A 20658-nucleotide genomic window follows, 5' to 3' on the forward strand; every position below is an offset into this window, starting at 1 on the left:
CAGGGGGGGGGGGGGAAATGGGCGGGACCAGCGCCCGTGGAGGGTCCTCTTTTTTTATTTATTAGATATGGTAACCCTAAGGAGCAGCACATGGCAGTGTGGGGAGGGACAGCTGAACTGCCAGCAATTGACAGCCTACTGGGCGACTGCCGTACAGGGAACTCGGGCGAGCGGGGAGCTGATAGGGGGCTGCCATTTCACCCTGGTTCCAAGCCCCCACCAGCTAGCTGCAACGGGCTGCTCTTTCTGCAAGCAGTGGACAAAGCAGGCGGCTGCCAAACAACATTATAAGGGAGCATTGCACAACTTTAAATGAGCATGTTCTCTAATTGATCAGCAACATCATGACGAAACAACGTTAACATGGACGACTTTAAGTGAGGAGTTACTGTATTGTTTTTACAGTGTTGGATTATTTTATTTGGCTCTTGCTGGGTCAAGAACCAGTTTTGAGAAATTTGTGTTTGTAAAGGAGTTCCTGTTAAAACATATTTGCTACTACCTGACCTTTGCACAGTAACTCCAATTCACATCCAATTCTGTATGCATCCGAAGAAGTGGGCTGTAGTCCACGAAAGCTTATGCTCTAATAAATTTGTTAGTCTCTAAGGTGCCACAAGTACTCCTGTTCTTTTTGCGGATACAGACTAACACGGCTGCTACTCTGAAACCATCCAATTCACAGTCACCTTACTAATGTAATTGTATGTTATACGATATACTGATTACATTAAGAGGAATTTTGCATCGGTATTATAACAAACAACACAAAGGGCCAAATTCCCATAGGCTCTGGAAACAGAGATAATAGCTCCCAGAATGAGTACACTACAAAAGCACCGTATTGTGGGTGAGATCAACTGACTTGCAGCTACCTCACATATACTGATTCTGCTATGGTCTGTCAATATCCACCTGTTGTCTTTTGTTTTATACTTAGATTGTTAGCACTTTTTGTTCTGTGTTTGTACAGGACCTAGTACAGTGGAGTCTTGGTCCATGAATGAGGGCTCCTAGGTGCTACAAGAATACAAATAAATAGTAATAAATAAATAATAATAATAATAATAATAATAGCAGCAGCCAGGGGGCTGTGAGCAGGGCAGGACAGCCCCAGATGTATAGCCACAGAACTAAATTGGTTGCTCCACCTGACCATCCATGATGTGTGTTGCAGAGGACCTGCAGAGCAGCCTCTCTCAGTTCAGACAGCCAACTTTTGTTCTGTCAAAAAACATGTTGCATGTTTGGTAGGGATTGGAAGTGGTTACATTTATAGCACTATATGACTGTAAAAAGAATGAAAATGTAATGTAATACGTATGAAAATAATTATTTTTATCTCTAATGTTTAACGATAATCATTGTTTCCAGTGTTTCGTTGTGTCATCTCACGCACCACCTTTTTAAACATAATTTTTACATTAAAAATTTTAAAAAGCTGCTGAGAGGGAGAGAGAGAGAGAGAAGGAAGCTATTGTTGGTGGGGAAAGAGGAAAGTCTATGTGTATATTATAGGATTTAATTACTGCTCAAGAAGGATGCACTCAAATGGTGGCTACTTTATCTTATTGAAGAAGTTTCCATGTAAATATAATTGCAAAAATCCTACCCTCACACCAGTAAATCCCTGCCACTCCTTGTGAATGATAGATATCGTTTGCATCCTGAGTCATGCTTATGATCTGGAAAGAATGCAACCCTGTTGAAATCATGCTGGCATTAAACAGTCTCCCCATTGTAACAGCTGAAAACGTTACTAACATCAGAAAGTAGAATTCAAATTCTCCTTAGATGGTATCAGTGTCTCAGGGGAAAGCAGTCTCCCTGTGTTATTTAATGAAGTCCAGATTCTGTTACCCTCTGCCATCCTTAATCACACCATATAGTACTTAACTCCTTGAGTAGTTCATTGACTCCACTGTGATTATTCAGAGAGTAAAGTACTACTCAATGTGAGTAAGGGTGGCAGAATCTAGACCTAAATTATGGCCTTTCTAAAACCTGTATTATACACATACCACTGCACTTAGCTGTATTTTAGCACCTAAAAGACATTTCTCAGTATTTTTGTGTCCCAGGAAAAGTTTTATTAGCATGAACAAAGAGCAAAGGAGATTTAGATTAAGAGTTATTATGGCAGCTAAAGAGTACTAATTTACAATGATGTATTTAAAAAAGAAAGATAATTTTAGTTAATGTTAATATCCTTTGTTTTTTGATGTGCTATTTTGCAGACCATCTCATTGTCCATGAGTGAGACAGATTTTAAATATTGATTGCCCACTAACAAAGTCTAGCAACAACACACACCCGATCTCTCAAATAACAGAGCTTAATGTTACATTCTGAATATTGACCATATGAAGAAAGAAAGTCCATTTCCTACCTTGTAGCCCTTGTGGTTAATGGTGAGACATTATCAGGCAGTTGTGCAGCAGCAGTAGTTGCAGGTAGAAGATTCAAGATGTCTTGACCACCAGATCTTTCTGTACTCTTCTTTTCCTGCTTTTTCTTTTTTATATCTTGCCCATTACCAGGAGGTTGGCCTGGTTCCGGAGCCAGGGCTGAGGAAACATTCTGAAACATTAAGGAAAAGGGTCAAGTAAGCATCTCATAATATAGTCTCGAGTACAGAAGATTTTGTAGACCATTATCTAGCTTCCATCATTTTGTTCCATCCACTGACAAAACTTTTGAGAAGGGTACCTATGATGGAACTCAGAGATTCCATCCTTAAGCCATTTGCTTTTCCTAACTATATATTGAACAGATGGAAATCACTGAGTCAAAAATAAATACAAGAAAAAGAGCAGAGATGGAAGAATGCAACAACTGTTTTCAAGCCTGAAACTTCTCACGGCATTTACTGGCCCAATGAGGTATTCGTCTTCTCTTTCTCAAGCCCAGCAAATGCTTCCTTGTGCTAAGTGCATTTACAAGGACCAGAAGGAAGGATGGACACAAGCTATAACTTATATATTCATAAAGGTGACAAACAATTTGCAAAATAATATAATAATAAATCAACATTAATCAGCCTAGGACCCAAAGCAAGATAGTCAGAGCCAGATTTCAAATTCTCCCCCATATTACAAGGGTATTCAGATCCAAGGTTTGGCATTCGATTATTGAAGTTAACAAAACAAAACAAAAAGGAAGGCCTGATTCTCCACTGCCGTGTACCTTGTGCAATCATTCACACCCACACAAAGTGGGTATGAAACGTCAGTCTGACTTGGTAACATGTTATACCCACTTTTCACAGGTGTAAATGGACGTCAGAGGAGAATCTGACCCAGAGCATGAGCAAGCTCTACTCAGGACTCGGCAGGCCAAGCATGCAGCTTTGTTGGCAGCACAAGAGATCATATCAATATAGCATGAATTTTTATTTTCAGTAGCTTCCCATAAACCCGATACAGTCTCCCCACTCACATTCCTACAAATGGAAAAGGTTTCAGAAATTCAACATATTAGCTTCCTGGCCGACAAACCTATATTTCAATTCACAAGAGAAGCTGTCCTAAGTATTAGTTTCTGCATGGAGGCTGCCACCCTCCCACCCACCCAACTGATGCTCAGTCTAAGGCAGTGGTTCCCAAACTCGGTCCGCCGCTTGTGCAGGGAAAGCCTCTGGTGGGCCGGGCCGGTTTGTGTACCTGCCGCGTCTGCAGGTTCGGCTGATTGTGGCTGCGGTTCGCCGCTCCAGGCCAATGGTGACTGCGGGAAGCGGCGAGGGCCAAGGGATGTGCTGGCCGCCCTTCCTCCCCACCCCCATTGGCCTGGAGTGGTGAACCGCAGCCACTGGGAGCCACGATCAGCCAAACCTGCGGACATGGCAGGTACATAAATCGGCCCGGCCCCCCAGGGGCTTTCCGTGCACAAGCGGCAGAACAAGTTTGGGAACCACTGCTCTAAGGGTATGTCTACAGTGCTTCTAGGAGTAAGCCTCCCAGCTTGTGTTGATGGATTTGTGGTAGAGGGGCTTGGGCTAACGTGCTAAAAATAGCAGTGTAGACATTGCAGCTCGGGCTGGAGCTGAAGCTCTCAAGCCTGGGGGGTGGGGGTAGGGATGGGCTTGAGAGCCCAAGCTTCAGCCTGAGTTGCAAGGTCATAGCAACATCTACACACATTTATTTACAAGAACCTCCACAAATATTGTCAAATTGTGTGTATTCCTAGATGGCACTATGACATATTATCTGTTCAGAGTCAAATTCTGCCTGGCCCTTACTCAGTTAAGGGAGGGTGCAAAGAGCCTTCCGACCCCTTGCACCATCCATGCAAAGGCCACCAAAGGTGATGAGCAGAGAGGACATGGGGCCATTTTTCTGGACCTGCTACTCACTATGGGGTCAGTAGACCTGGCTGGTTGCATAAGATAGGGGGAGGAGAAGTAAGTTGCATCCTCAAAAGTGGTACATAGGCAGGTATGCATCTTTTAAGCACCAAGATGCTCAGGGAGGAACTACCTTCCCAAGGCAAAATGCTTCTTGATGCGCCCCCTGGGGCAGTGTGGCCCAAAGTGCCCAATCCTGAATCAGCAACCACTGATTACAAACCCCTGCATCCGCATAGAATCCCATGGGTATATAAGACTGATTCCTAGTTCTGGGTTTCTGTATTTGTATTTTCTTCATTGACAAATGAAGTGGATAAATTTTAATTATAGAAAGATTTTGCATATGAAACCACATTTCTTTCCATGTTAACATGCTGTGCTGTCATGCCAACACAGACTTTTTACGTTAATACTCTGTGCTGTCACACCAACACAAACTTTTTCAGGGTCAGAGCAGAGAGCCAGAGACACCCAGTGGCCAAATTTTTTTAAAAAATTGTGTATGTAAGAAGCAACTCAAAAGAAGAAGTAAACTTTCAGGACATACTAAAAGCATAAAGGAAAGAAAGAATAGTCAACATCCTTCAGGCTCAATGCAAAACTAATAAGCTCTCATATCATCTTCCTATCCCTGGAGGGAAAGTACACAGTTTTGTTTACATAAGAGTGCTGCAGGGCTCATCTTTGTCACAACCCTTTCAGTCGGGATAAGCTAATGACTCTAGGGTTATTTACTGTGTGTATGGATATCCAGCTTGTAGGGTTTTCATCTGTCTGGTTATGTATACGGCTTCTATCACTACAGTATCTGAGTAGTTCCCAAGATTTAAAAAGAAAATCTCTTTCTACCAACAGAGGTGTGTATACATGTGTGTGTGTGTGTGTGTGTGTATGTGTGTGTGTGTGTGTGTGTGAAGAATTCACGGAGAGAAAGGAATATTGAAGAAATGTGTTTTGCATTTAATTCTGGAAGCCATGACCGCTGTCTTCATCTCATCTCTTGCAGAAGCAAGTTCTACAGCCTGGGGCCTGCTCACTTGAATGTTCTGACTCCCACACTCATAAACCTTTCCTCTGCTGGTTGACAGTTTCATAGTTTCAGTGGAACGTAACCTTGCACAACAATTATGGTCATGGAAGGAAAGGAGCTCTCAGGGAGCTGGGGCTAATCTCTTGGAGATCTTTGCACCATTATTCTAGTTAGTCCTTGAAACTGGACTTAATTAAATGAGAAAGCAGTACAGACAGTAGAGTACCAGGGTAATATGCTCACAGCAAGCTGTGCTGTTAAGCAAATAAATTGCTGTGTTTTGTACTAGCTGTAGGTTTTTTCAGTGTCTATGGCTTTCTTTGAGATATGATGAGTTGCAATAATCAAAACCTGGTCACAAATAGGATGGAACGTAATCTTCTGGCCACTCACAGATGGATGGGTTTTTTTTTGCTGCCACAACTATTTGGGCCTCCAGTAGCACAGAGAAACATAAAAGAACCCCAAGGGAACAGATCAATCTAACAATCGCTGTGCAGATGCTTTCAACTGTTTGGGGTGGTGTTACAGAGGAAACTTGTTCTTCTAGGTGCTTTCCTCTTCTTCTAACATCACCTTAATGTTTCCTGGGATCCATTTTAGTCAATTGCTTTAATCAAGGTGCTGACTTCAGCTAAAAAAGCGAGGAGACTGTGCTCTCTGTGTACAATGTAGATAGAGGTGGCTGTTGTCTGCTGGCACTAAAACCTGTGTAGTCTCCCCAGATCTCCCAACGCCTTCATATAAATGTTGAACAGGATGGAAGAAAGAACTGAGGCTATTAATATTCCACAGTTGTGGGTACTGGATGTGGAGAAACAGTTGCTCACAATGACCGTCCAGGTTAAATTTGAGATATATCAGAATGCTAAATCAGGAAGCTGAGGTTACTATAAAAGTTATTCGATTGTACTAGTGCTTTGGGACAGGGACCATATCTCCCTGTGTGTTTGTATAGCACCTTGCACAATGGGGCCCTTATTCTGATTGAGCCTTTTGGCTCACCTTACAAATCATGAATACCAACAGTCTATGTAGATGAACCACCTGTAGCTTTCAGCACCACATTTTCTGTCAGAATGTCCCACTTTCAGGCTCAGGGAGGCTGACAGGAATGCAGTGACGAATTAAGGCATTAACTCACTGTGGTCTTGGTATCTACTCCTCCTTCCTAATTAATCTCTTTCACAAGATCAGCTCTTTAACTCACAGGTCTCTTTCAAATTACAAATCCTCTGTGTCCTACTGACCTGAAGTCATCCCACTTTCAATGCCACAGGGTAATGGGGGATGTCTCCTACGTTCAAAGCCGTTTATCAAAACTGTTTCCTAGAGAAACAACTTATGTTCTCTAAATTTACACCCAAAGCCAATGAATCCTGAAAGTAGCATGATTAACCTGAAGTTAATAAATAGGGTGGACCTGATTATGGTATTGAAAAAAATTCTTGCTCATCAGCATGTCAGATAGCAAAATTATCAAAGTATCATCACCAAAACACGTAATACCAGTAGTAAATATTACTGACGAAAAACAATGTTGATATCCATGTTATGCATTTGCAACATCACAACCTGATTCTTCCAGACCCTGTATGGTGTCATATAGCACTGTCACATACATCCAATTTTTCTAGAAAATCTGTTGCTTCCCAGAACACTTTGGGGACAGAATGATTTTGGCAGATGTATATATTGGCTCAATGGTACTGAGCAGTTTGAATGCAAATCTCATTCTTGCCCTCACATTCCCACACTGGCAAGTATCTGGACCCTCATCAATGACAGGAAAATTAAGCTTATGCTCAAATAAATTTGTTAGTCTCTAAGGTGCCATAAGTACTCCTGTTCTTTTTGAGGAAAATAAAAAACACTTCTCATCTAGTTAGGCAAGAACACATAGCCAGGCAACTAAAATTTCAAGATCTAATATTCAATATCTAACAGGGCCCAATCTCGGGATCTGAAAAAAATATTACAATCAAGGTGTAGGTCTTTAAAAGGTAATGCTCCCCTTTTGGTTTAAGTGATCAAGAATTGCATTTTAAAGGAGGTTTGTGTTAACAGATTTCTAGTTCACTGTTACTTTCCCCTCATAAAACGATATGCACCTTGTGAGTCTATGCTGAGCAGCAGAGAAACAAAATTCAACCGTTTTGTCAATTTGTTCAGAATTCAATCACAAAGATATGCAAACAAATTGCTGTACTAGATTTTTCCCACAATACATACTTAAGGTAGAAAGTTACAGGTTCGGATTCCACCACAATTCTTTTTTCACATGGTAAAAAAAGAATAAATAGAGCTCATTACACAAAATGTACAGATAGAGAGCTGACATTAAAAGAAAGCACACATATGAAATTAAAGATTACTACTTGTTTGACCTCTTGAAGTCTCTGAAGTGATTTGACACTGAAATTTCCACAGAAATATTTAATCAGTCAGTGGAGCATGACATTTTCTTTATTTGTATTCAATGATCATTGATGAGACAATTTTTAAAATAGTTTTTAAACCATTAAATCAGAAAAAAGTTACAGTTAAGAGAGACTGAATTGAGGATATACAAATATCAGAAGAAACAGCAAATGTCTCAATACTGCACTTTTCTTTAAGCCTGTATTATTCTTAAGGGAGTAAAAGTATTTCTTCTGGAAAAGGAAATATAATAGGGACTGTGTTTAATCCTTGCAAAAGGACAGATCTTTTATGAAAGCACAAGGCAAATGTACAATGATCAGCTTTCAGTATCCCAATAATGGTTTTCTTCTGGTGTAGTCTGTTTGATCAGGGGCTAAAGAGACCAATGATTTACAAGAATAATCTATTATTAAAATGATTTTAGAATCCAAGAGATTTAAATGATCAAGTAAAATCCACTGTTATGCTATGGCAAACATTATTGAATCAGAAAGTTGCTTTAATACAACATTGGATTCTATGCACAACATAGTTCCCTGAACACTCATTGAATCTCCCAGTCTGATTTAAAGCCCTAGCAACAGCATTAGCTGCTGCCATGGTATTGTATTACAAAATTCCAAGAGGTCTGACAGTTTCCCCAACAGATCAGTAGGCTCTTGATAAGGCACCACTAAAACGATTGTTTTAAAAGTAGAAATTTGTACTTAAACACAAGGGATGGGTGGGCATTATTTTTTTTCTTTGATTGAACAAAGTTGCTTTCTTTTAAATCTTCCCCTATGGTACATTCTTACATTAAACACACATCCTTTTATGGAGTTGTTGAAACATGCCATAGTTCTGACTGTAGTTGAAAGTAACCTTTGAAGAATTACACTAAGTTTCCATTTCTAATAGCTCCTTGTGTTTATTGGGAAGGGAAAAAAGAGATGGAACAAAGCTTTGTTCTTAATCAATAAACCAGATCTTACCTTTTATTTTCTGCACATCTTCCATTGCTCTTTTCTAACCTGAACTACAAATTATTTCTTAGATTGGTTTAAAAGTTTGTCTGTTAGAATCATCAGTTCATTCACTCCAAGTCAACAACTTCCTCTGTAAGAAGCTTATGGTGAACAATCTGACTGCAGGTGAATGCTGGGAAGTGGACCAAAGGTCATCCCCATGGTGTCAGGAATCAGATTTCAGAAACAACTGCCAAGCTGACCAAATAGGGAGGGTAACACATGTTAACCGTTAAAGACAGCAGGCCACACATCTTTTCAGCGAAATGGTATGCACATGTGTGACTTAGCAGGCTATTATCAAGTGAAAAAAATGTGTACATGATACTTTGCGGCCAGTACACTGCTCATTTTACTGCCCTGAACTGATTGCAGAAAAGGGTAGTGGAAAGTTTGTCATCCAAAACTCAGAATAGTAGAGCACTCCTCAGTATTCTTGTTATACTTACAAATTAAATCAATTTCTTAAAACTGCAGCAGAGCCCTTGTGAAAAGAGCTGGCTGCTATTCACAGTGCATCCAAATACACAAAGTGGGATACTGCCACTTGCCTGAAACACTAATCTAATACCCTAACAGCTATTAGACAGGAGTGCCTATATACGTGTGTGTGTGTGTGTGTGTGTGTATATATATATATATATAAATGTTCCATCTCCACTATAAAACTGGCCAGAAAAAGAGTTTACAAGACGGATTCTTGAAAAAGATTTCTGGTAACATAGTTGTGTCGATCATGTGGATGGGAAATCACTAGGGCTGTTGATTAACCATAGTTAATTCATGTGATTAACTCAAAAATTAATTGCAATTAAAAAAATTAATCACGATTAATTGCACTGTTAAACAATAGAATATCAACTGAAATTTATTACATATTTTGGATTTTTTCTACATTTTTAAATATATTGATTTCAATTACAACACAGAATACAAAGTGTACAGTGCTCACTTTATATTATTTATACTGCAAATATTTGCACTGTAAAAATGATAAACAAAAGGAATAGTATTTTTCAATTCACCTCATACAAGTACCATAGTGCAATCTCTATCGTGAAAGCGCAATTTACAATTGTAGATTTTTTTTGTTACATAACTGCACTCAAAAACAAAACAATGTAAAACTTTAGGGCCTACAAGTCCACTCAGTCTGACTTTTTGTTCAGCCAATCGCTCAGACAATCAAGTTTGTTTACATTTGCAGGGGATAATGCTGCCTGCTTCTTGTTTACAATGTCACCTGAAAGTGAGAACAGGTGTTCACCTAGCACTGTTGTAGCCAGTGTTGCAAGATATTTACGTGCCAGATGCGCTAAAGATTCATGCTTCAACCACCATTCCAGAGGACATGCGTCCATGCTGATGATGGGTTCTGCTCGATAACGATCCAGAGCAGAGTGGACCGACGCATGTTCATTTTCATCACCTGAGTCAAATGCCACCAGCAGAAGGTTGATTTTTTTTTTTTTGGTGGTTCGGGTCCTGTAGTTTCTGCATTGGAGTGTTGCTCATTTAAGACTTCTGAAAGCATGCTCCACATCCCATCCTGATCAGATTTTGAAAGGCACTGCAGATTCTTAAATCTTGAGTTAAGTGCAGTGAAAGTATTTTTAAAAAGACATGCTGGGCCATCCGAGACTGTTATCACACGAAATATATGGCAGAATGGGGGTAAAACACAGAACAGGAGACATACAATTCTCACCCAAGGAGTTCAATCACAAATTTTATTAACTCTTTTTTTTTTTTAACGAGTGTCATCAGCATGGAAGCATGTCCTCTGCAATGGGCCAAAGCATGAAGGGGCATATGAATGTGTAGCATATCTGACACATAAATACCTTGCAATGTCAGCTACAAAAATGCCATTCGAACATCTGTTCTCACTCTCAGATGACATTGTAATTAAGAAGCGGGCAGCATTATCTCCCATAAATGTAAACTAACTTGTTTCTCTTAGTGATTGGCTGAACAAGAAGTAGGACTGAGTGGACTTGTAGGTCCTAAAGTTTTACATTATTTCATTTTTGAGTGCAGTCATGTAACAAAAAAAATCTACATTTGTAAATTGCACGTTCACGATAGAGATTGCACTATGGTACTTGTATGAGGTGAATTGAAAAATACTATTTCTTTTATTTTTACAGTGCAAATATTTCTAATAAATAAATATAAAGTGAACACTGTACACTTCGTATTCTGTGTTGTAATTGAAATCAATATATTTGAAAATGTGGAAAACATCCAAAAATATTTATATAAACAGTATTCTATTATTGTTTAACAGCACAATTAATTGCAATTGATCTTTTTAATCACTTGACAGCCCTAGAAATCACTTTGTGAAAATGGCTGGTAGAGAATTGTTTGAGCAGAGCTCCTTGCAAGATCAGATCCATCATTTGCATTTTTGTCCCATACTTGTTGGCAAGGTCATTTTACTTTACTGCAATCTCTGTCAGGTAAATGATATTTTTAGTACTGAGTTCTTTGGTGTTGTCAGTGCCTCAGAAGAGATTTTATTGTGCTGTTTGATATTGCAATAACCAATGGAGCAGTGGCAGGTGTAGCCTCCCGTGTCGATGGGTGAACTCCTCCTCCTGCAGCAGCATCCTTTGCCGCAGCACCATAACCTTAATCCTAGCCCAACATGGAGGGGAAAGTCCAGGAACTCACCCAGCAGTGGCAGCTCCTGTCCCATCAGAAAGGGTCCGGCTCCGTACTCAGGGCACTGCAAACCCTGTGACCAGGCCAAACCAGAGCAGCACTGCAACTCCATGGGCCAGTTTGCAACACCCAGAGTAGGGAGCCAGGCCCACCCCACATGTGGGGTGAGTGCAGGGTGGGCTCATTCTCCAACACACATACCCAGGCCTCCTCTCTGCACCAGTTGGAGATTAGGGTTGCGGGGAGGGAGGCAGAAAGTGCTGCTGCAAGTGGTCAGTGCCTCCAGGTCACAACTTCTGGAGCAAGGAGAAGCACATTGGGAAACTTTTAGTGCACCTCAGCAGGGTCCAGTTAGTGCCCACTAGAAAACAAACCCCCACTGGTGTGCACTAATGCACCATGAAGATAAGCCTCTAATGAACACAAGAAGTTGCTGCTTGACAGAGCTCTAACACGAGGAGTTCTCTACCAATACTGCAAAGGCAGTGGCAGCTTTCTGGGGGCAAGGATGTTTTGTCTGTGGCCCAATTACAATGGCCTTGATCCTTGACTAGGGCTCATAGGCACTATGTAATGTAAATACAATAATAAAAATAATAAATAATAATAACAACAACAACTGAAGCTTCATATCAATGTGTCTTAAAAGTAACCTTGTGGGTAAAGTAATTCAGCTTTCACAACCTTTCAGTCTTTAGCCTCCCTGCTGAAGGTGACAATTATCATGGAGGTTTTTCTCTACCATTTTATAATCGACACTAACAGGACAAAGTTTAGGCAATCGTGATAACAAGAAAGCAAAAGCCATTTTAAAATTCTGCTCAGAGACTTTTATTTTATGATCCTACAGTAGCATGTTATTTTCCTCCTTTTGAGTAATAAGTTAGAAATCTCTAACTGCGCATGTAAAAAATAATTTAAAAAATGCTGTGCTTAGCCACTGTCTTAATCTCACTATCACACACCATATTTCTTTTTCCTTTCAGAAAAAGCAATGGCAGTCTGAACCCAAAGGTTGCATTACTTGCACTGTTGGTATTTATGACCTTTCTGCGCTACTGAGGAGTCTGAACTATTTATCCCCAGAACAGGTGCAGCACAGGCAGTGGCAACGTGAGCTTCTTCACAACAACCCACCAGTGTGCTTCAGCCCTGACCTGCATGAATGTATATAGCAGATGCTTAAGTGCACTTTGGGACAAATGCGTTACAGCTACAGAACTGCTTTCACATTTCTGGTAAATGCTTTGTGTTTTACACCTGCCCATGTGATCTACGTCACTTGGTTGTTGTGCAGCTGTCTGTCGCCCATTGGAAATTCTGGAAAATGCTGGGCTTCTTGGACCTCATGTTAAGTATGACAAGAGAAAACAGCAACTCTGGCTTCATATAGGCTTGCCAGGTGTTTGGTTTTCAACCGGAAACAGCTAATCGGGCCCTTTCGGCTAAGGCAGGCTCCCTGCCTGCCCTGGCTCCGTGCCACTCCTGGAAGTGGCCAGCATGTCCCTGTGCCCCTAGGCTCAGGTGCAATCAGGAAACCTCCGCACTCTGCCCCCGCCCCGAGCACCACTTCCGCAGCTCCAATTGTCCGGGAACCGCGGCCAATGAGCACCGCGGGCACGGTGCCTGCAGCCGTGGGGAGTGCGCAGAGCTGCCTGGTACCACCATGTAGGGGCCGGACATGTCGGCCGTTTCCTGGGACACTGCGGAGCCAGGGCAGGCAGGGAGCTTGCCTTAGCCGCGCTGTGCCGCCGACCGGGAGTCGCCTGAGGTAAGTGCCACCCGGCTAGAGCCTGCACCCAGTGATGATTTGCCAAAATCTTAACAACCGGTTCCCTATAAAAAGTTCTGATTTAAGGGATGTGCGACAGTATGTATTTTTTGTACCTTTCTCCATAGGAAGTGGCAATGCTTTGAGTCATTGGAAGTCATACTTAACAATAAAAAATACGTCTGTATTTTCCCTGTATTTTAAAAATTCCTCCCAGACAGTGATTTAAGAACCAAAAGCCTGATATGTCCGGGAAAATACTGATGTATGTTAACCCTACCTAAAGTTATTTTTTAAAAAGATGGGCCTGAATTAGAAATGAGCTCCGTTTCACATGTGTGGGTTCCCGTCACTCCCTGGGGGTGTGGTGTGCACATGTGTGGGTCACAGCTGCTCCCTGCCCCCCTCATTGAAGCAGGTGTGCAGGGTTACTGTCCTGGGAACTGCAGGGCACCAGTGGCCGGCTGCAGACAGGGGAGTGAGACAGGGCTAACTGGAGCCAGGGGGTGCGGGGCTGGCTGGGGGCAGGGCAGGGGGTGCGGAGCTGGCTGGAGACAGGGGTGTGTGGGGCTGGCTGGCATCGGGCAGGGCCACAGGGGGGTGCGGCAGGGGTTGGCTGGAGACAGAGGAGTGCGGGGCTGGCTGGCTTCGGGCAGGGGAGTGCGGCAGCGGTTAGCTGGAGACAGGGCAGGGGATACGGCAGGGGCTGGCTGTGGACAGGGGGTGCAGGCTAGCTGGAGACAGGGGCTGGCTGCTGGCAGGGTGGTGGGTACTCACGGGGAGAGCAGCTTGGAGCAGTCGGAGCAGCAGGACACAGCCCAGGCCCAGCAGAGCAGCCGGGGATCTACCAGGAAGCAGCAGGAGCCCCAGGACCGGGGTCGGGGGATCAGCAGCAGCAACAGGACCTGTGCCCAGGGCCAGGCGGCGGCCCACATGGCTCCCACAGCACCCCCGGCAGCCGGAGGAGGAATTACATCACTTCCTGTCCAGAGCCCATCAAAGCCGCAGCACCCCCTTGCAGGGACGCGGGTTAACAACCAGTTCTAAAACTGCTTCAAAATTTAACAACCGGTTCGCGCGAACCGGTGCGAACTGGCTCCAGCTCACCACTGCCCGCACCCTAAACCCCCTGCCCTAGGTCAGAACCCTCCTCCCGCACCCTAACTCCTTCCCAGACCTCGCACCGCAACCCCCTGCTCCAGGTCGGAACCCCCTTCCACACCCAAACGCCCTCTCAGAGCCTGCACCCCAACCCCCTCCCGCACCCCAACCCCCTGCCCCACTCAAAACCCCTCAGCCCCAGCCCAGAGCCCCCTCCTATACCACAAACCCACCCCAGAGCCTGCACCCCCAGCCACAGCTCTCACCCCCTCCCTCACTCCAACCCCCTGCCTCAGCCTGGTGAAAGTGAGTGAGGTTGGGGGAGAGCGAGCGACAGAGGGACAGGTAGGGAATGAGTGGGGACCGGGCCTCAGAGATGGGGCGGGGCAAGGCAAGGGTGTTTGGTTTTGTGCGATTAGAAAGTTGGCAACCCTAGTGACAGTTGCTGTGTTTTTAAATGCCTAATGGGAAGCCCAGTAACTGGGCTCTCCTGGAGCACCAGAAGTCTTTGTGCCTTCCACAGCTTTCCCCATAGGAAAGGGTGACTCTGCAGTAGCAGCTACTTGTAGTGTACTGAAAACTGTGTTAAAATCCCAAGCTACCACTTTAAGTGTGAAGGGTTTCCTGGTCCTGCTTGTGTAACACTGACAGATCCCCGTGGTCAGCGGCTGGGATCAAACCTGGGATCTCTGGAGCTTAACACATGAGCGTCTACAGCATGAGCTAAAAGACGTGTCTCTCTTAGCAAGGCTGTAGAAAACTCATCAATCTCTAGTGCTACACCAAACAGGCATGGGTTACACTTGCAGGCTAGGGGACTCTATAGGGAAGCATGCCATCTGTACCTACAACAGTCAGGGTATAGCTACACAGCAATTAAAAACCCTGCGGCTGGCCTGTGCCAACTGATTTGAGCTCCCGGGCCTTGGGCTAAGGGGCTGCTTTAGCCCAAACCCCGCAAGCCCAAGCCAGCTGGCATCAGCCAGCCACAGGTTTTTAATTGCAGTGTAGACATACCCTCTGTCTACAGCCAGCCAAAAGGTCTGGAGGGGTGAGGTGTGCCTCTGTTTTATCTAGAGGCCTGTTTCTCTCTCTCTCTCTCCCTCCCTCCTTCCTTCCTTGTGGATTGTTGTTCTGAATTTTAAGAAATAAAGTGGTGTTACGCTGCAACCTTCCAGCAAGAGTAGTTTATGTTTTTATCTAACTTCTCTGTGTGTAGGTTGTGAACATAACACTAATAAGGGTTGGGCCTTAATTGCACAATCTGGGCCAAAACTTTTGTTGTCACTAACTCTCCTTGAATTTAACAACACAATTTCCCCTTAATTTGAACTGTTGCTTTTCAAAGGAAATGTGACTTCAAAATCCCTGTATTTCTAACTCAGTGAAAGCAAATGTGCTAAGCCACCAACAAGAATAATTTGCTGAAAGTAACTTTTCCCCTGTTTCTAGGATGACCAGAGGATGGGGGGTGGGGGTTGTTAAAATCACACAGCTGCTGAGAACTCATGCACTGCCAGAGCCAACTCGAATCTCAAAAATGCCAAGTTCAGTTCTAAATCTAGAACTTTCTGCTTCACTTTCTATTTATTACCATCACTTGTTGTGTGATTTTTGAATGTAGATTGTATACTCTCTCGAGCAGGACTGTCTTTTACTCCTTTTCTGTGAAGCTCCTAGCACAGTCTTGGGTGCTCAGAATTAATAAACAGACCTTCTAACTTTTAAGTCAGTGCTAAATTTAGTGTATAGTCTCCATCTCTGATTCCATGCTTGTACATTTTGCTCATGACACAGCTCAGTGCTGGAATTTTGGGATGTTGCTACCTGATAAATATATCAACACACACCACATGTGAATTGGTATGGGCTCCATCAACAAAATTCATTTCTCCATCTTAATTAATAAAAAAACGGAAGGAAAGCTGGCATGCAATAACATATTAGCATTGGATATTTCTCTAATAGCATAGAATGTTACTGAACAACTAAACACATGTTTAAAAGAAACCAGATTTTGATTTTTTTTTGACAACCTGCTGAAAACATATACATGGCTGCTTATTAAATTTGCAGTCAGCGTCAAGAAAAGAAAAGCCAAAAGGTCATGCACGTCAAACAAACCGCCGCAACTTATGCTAAAATGTTGAAACACAAACCATGCAAATTATTTTCATTGTCTAATACCTGCTGTGTTCCTTCGTTGGGTGGTATGAGGATGACTTTATTTGTGCCAGCAACTTCTGACTAGAAACAAATATAGTTAAACATTTATTAACTGAAACATGTTAGTTTGGATCATGGATAAGCAAAACATAACAAATCTTTTCAATGGATGCTTTGCAGATTTCAGTGATTCCTTCCATTCTAATTACTTGTAATTTTCTCTGCCTAATAATGCATTTTGTGTTAACTGAGACCTGGAAAATAATTTGGGCTTGTAGCCTTTTTTTTTTGTAGCTACAGGGCTATAAAATTGCAGTGTAGGGCTAGAGCTGGACTCTGAGACCCTCCCTGCTTGCAGGGTCTCAGAACCCAGGCTCCCAGCCCAAGCCTGAACGTCTACACTGCAGTTTTATAGCCCTTTAGCCTGAGCCCTGTGAGCCCAAGTCAGCTGACCTAGACCAGCTGCCAGGCATTTATTGCAGTGTAGACATAAAGGCCTGGTCCCCACTAACCACCCACTTCGGACTAAGGTACGCAAACTCAGCTACGTTAATAACGTAGCTGAATTCGAAGTACCTTAGTCCGAACTTACCGCGGGTCCAGACGCGGCAGGGAGGCTCCCCCGTCGATGCTGCGTACTCCTCTCGCCGAGCTGGAGTACCGGCGTCGACGGCGAGCACTTCCGGTATCGAACCGGGATCGATTTATCGCGTCTAAACCAGACGCGATAAATCGATCCCAGAACATCGATTGCCTGCCGCCGGACCTGGAGGTAAGTGTAGACGTACCCATAGAATCAACGTAATCAACACTATGCGATCTCACTCCCAGTCCCAGCGTAAGGGAGAAATGTGGCATGGCCAGAGAGCTGTTGTGTTCCGGTGATCTCCAGCTCTTCGAACAATCACAACTTTTACTCACATGTAATCAATGGGCCAAATCCTGAGAGGTGTTGAAGCATCTGCAACTCACTATTAGCAGCCCTTGGAGTTAGAGCCAATGTAACTAGACATATTTAGCAAAGGGAAAGATTACAGGTAATTTTCACTGCAGTGATTTAAAAAATAAAACGTTTGAAGGATAAACACATCTGTAAATTTATCAGACAAATAATCCAAGATCACCTTCTGAGCAAGGTATAAATACCTGGATCAACACATATAAACTAGACAGTTATCCTAGTCTAGATAAAGAAGAGGAAACTAATATAACATTTTACTGTTTAAGGCCCAGATTCTGCCCTCAGTTGCATTCATTAAACTCCTTGGACTTGCATGGGTATAACAGAGTAGAATTTAATACATCGGAAAACGAGCAGTTCTCTGAAAAGACTTGCTGTAAGATAGGCAGTAAGGACAAGGGGGAAGGAAAGTTTCATCACACCCACCTGATTTTCTGTGCGGCTGTTTTCATTCCCCATTGTGATGCAAGGGATCCAGTATCACACAATAATTCGGTTAAGCCAGATAACTAAAAGAAACAAAAAACTGTAAACATTCATTTTATAATCAAGTGATTTGAAACTTTGCCTCCTCATCCTTCTTTCTCCTAAAATTAAGGCTCATAACAATCTTCATCTCAAACATCATGAGAAAATAGCTTTCAAAGGGTTCCTTCTGTGACGCTCCTCCCTGATCTCTTCTCCAACATTGTTTTTGGTGAAGCTGGCAGACTCTCCCCTAAATACAATTTTGTTGCTATGTTTCTCAGTTACCAGAAGCACTGTGTATATCATCTGAGTGGCAAGGGATTTTCTTTGCCAAAGTTAGTTCTGATGGACAGCTCATTTGAAACTTTTTGCTTTTAACTATATTCAAATAATTTTTAAAATTTCTTATACTACCCTGAATTCATATGTTGTCTGGAATTCTAAATGTCAATTTACTACATTAGAAGTATTATTTTTCTATTGAGCTTTAGATAAAAACATTTGGCTTTCACATCCTTAACACTAAATGCAGTCTTATCCTGCTGTCCTCACTTAGACAAAACTCCACTTACAGGCAGCAGGCCTGACTCTGATTTCATACCAGTTTCACATAAACAGGGCCTGATCTTCATTTCTACCCATTTTGTACCAGTGTAACTTCATTGATTTTAATGGAATTACTCCTGACTTCCAGAATTTAAGACCAATGGATTATTTCCTTGAGTAAAGTGCAGAACTGGGTCTTTGTTCATCCAATCTACACAGGGACATTAAAAAAATAAACCAAAAGGATGGAATTGTTCTCCACTTAGGCGTTACTACCAGCTCATTTTCCTAATTTATCAACTCTCTATTATGATTGACTCATGACACTCAGAACTATTGTACAGACTATGTTCAGACATCATTTCCAGTAGTTTAAAATGCAGGTGTTAATATTCTCTAAGGAACTCTCCACCACACTCTTTATTTTTGCCTTATGATGAAATTCCAGATTGTTGGCCTAAATCTGCTCGCATGTTCCGTAATAAAGCAAGAGTAGCTAACTAAAATTGATGGCACTATGTGGGTGTAAGAAAAAAATTAGGATCTAGTAGTCCATAAAATGCCATAAGCTTCTAGGGTATTTTATTACCATGATAGAATATTAACTTTTTTAAATTGGAGGGGTTTTTAAAGTTATTTGGTGCTGTGCTTATGTATAGTGCCTGAACCTGCTCCATGAGCGCAGGATTAAGCCCTTAGGATATGTCTACACAGCAAAGAAAAGCCCGCAGCTGGCCTCAACAGGATCAGACTCGTGCGGCTCTTTAATTGGCTCAGAATTCAGGGCTGTTTAATTGCTGTGTAGATTTCCGGACTCAAGCTGGAGTCCGAGCTCTAAAACCCTGTGAGGTGCGATCGTCCCAGAGCTTAGGCTCCGTCCTGAGTCCTGAAGTCTACACAGCAAGGAAACAGCTCCACCACCTGAGCCCCGCGAGCCCAAGTCAGCCAGCCCTGGGTTTTTCTTTGCTGTGCAGACATATCCATAAAGAGTAATAGGAGTCCTAGCTTTTTCCTGTTGAAGTTACTGTCAAAACTCCCACTGGTTTCAAAGGAAGCAGGATCTGGCTCAAAGATCATACCAAATTTCAGGATGGGTTCTCCCAAGAGATAAAGTGGTTCATCATAGAGTGGTGAATGCTCTTGACTCCCATTAAAATCAACGAGAGTTGAGGATGTTCAATCTCATAATTTTGCCATCTGAACAGGGCCGTCCTTAGGATTTATGGGGCCCTACGCAGTATTATTAAACTGGTGCCCCTATGCCCGACTTGGGGCACAGCCACCACCCCCACCCGTGGACCCTCCATTGCTGACACACACCGAGCTTTGTACGCAGCAGACGCTGTGGCAGCTCGGGCTCGCAGCCTAGGGGAAGGGACGAGGCAGCAAAGGATACCGAGCCGCCCGGCCCACCTCACAGCTCCCCACAGAGAGCCCCATACCCTCTCCCTCACGCAGAATGCACTGCGCCGGCACATTCAGTTCTGTGAATACGGCCCCTGCCTAAGGAGACTGCAGAGAGCGCTAGATGTGTGAGAGCTGAACTGCTCTTACCTGCTGTCCTGGTGGTGCCCCAAATTTTCAGGTGCCCAACGCAGCCGCGTATGCCTAAGGCCGGCTCTGCATCTGAAATGGAAACCCCACAACATGACAAAAAAACACCTGTGGATGAACCCTTTTCACAAAGCAATCACTCTTTATCTGACCTCTCTGTCCTTATCTTCAAAGGAAACCTGCACAACACCTTCAAAAGACGAACCTGGGATCTTAAATTCATAACTTTGCTAGACACTAAAAATCATGAACAGCATAGAGACACTGGATTTATGGTGTAGTGCAACAATCTATAACTCACTAATCCACCCCCTCTCCCGCCCCCCAATGACTAGAGAGGTGTTAATGGGCCAATTCACCTTGAATGGTCCCTTGAAATATGTGTTAACAATTTATACTAAACAATCTGTTCCACCTTGTATTTAGCTGTGACACTCTGAGTACATTTCCCAGATCTGAAGAAGAGCTCTGTGTAAACTTGAAAGCTTGTCCATCTTACCAACAGAAATTGGTCCAATAGAAGATATTACCTCACCCACCTTGCCTCTCCAATCTCACAGGATGAGTCTATGAAACAAGGTCCTATTAAGCCATCCCAGGCTAACAGGTAAATAT

The 20658-nt window shown here is 43.0% G+C and overlaps 1 protein-coding gene across 2 annotated transcripts in view; it reads right to left on the minus strand.

Moving 5' to 3' along the window:
• TACC2 (transforming acidic coiled-coil containing protein 2) overlaps positions 1 to 20115 on the minus strand; it is a 184373-nt gene extending 164258 nt beyond the window's left edge. Inside the window, exons 1-4 of one of the 2 annotated variants that reach the window (XM_034777951.1) lie at positions 20044 to 20114; positions 17902 to 17984; positions 16536 to 16595; positions 2390 to 2580 (exon numbers count right to left, since the gene is read on the minus strand). In XM_034777951.1, the coding sequence (XP_034633842.1) occupies positions 2390 to 2580; positions 16536 to 16595; positions 17902 to 17934 (284 nt within the window). In that variant the 5' untranslated portion in view covers positions 17935 to 17984; positions 20044 to 20114. Of the gene's footprint in view, positions 1 to 2389; positions 2581 to 16535; positions 16596 to 17901; positions 17985 to 20043 lie in introns of both variants that reach the window. The other variant, XM_034777962.1, reaches the window with a different exon arrangement.
• Positions 20116 to 20658: the final 543 nt, after the last annotated feature.

Source organism: Trachemys scripta, chromosome 7 (genome assembly GCF_013100865.1).
Source record: "Trachemys scripta elegans isolate TJP31775 chromosome 7, CAS_Tse_1.0, whole genome shotgun sequence".
Taxonomy (NCBI): domain Eukaryota; kingdom Metazoa; phylum Chordata; order Testudines; family Emydidae; genus Trachemys; species Trachemys scripta.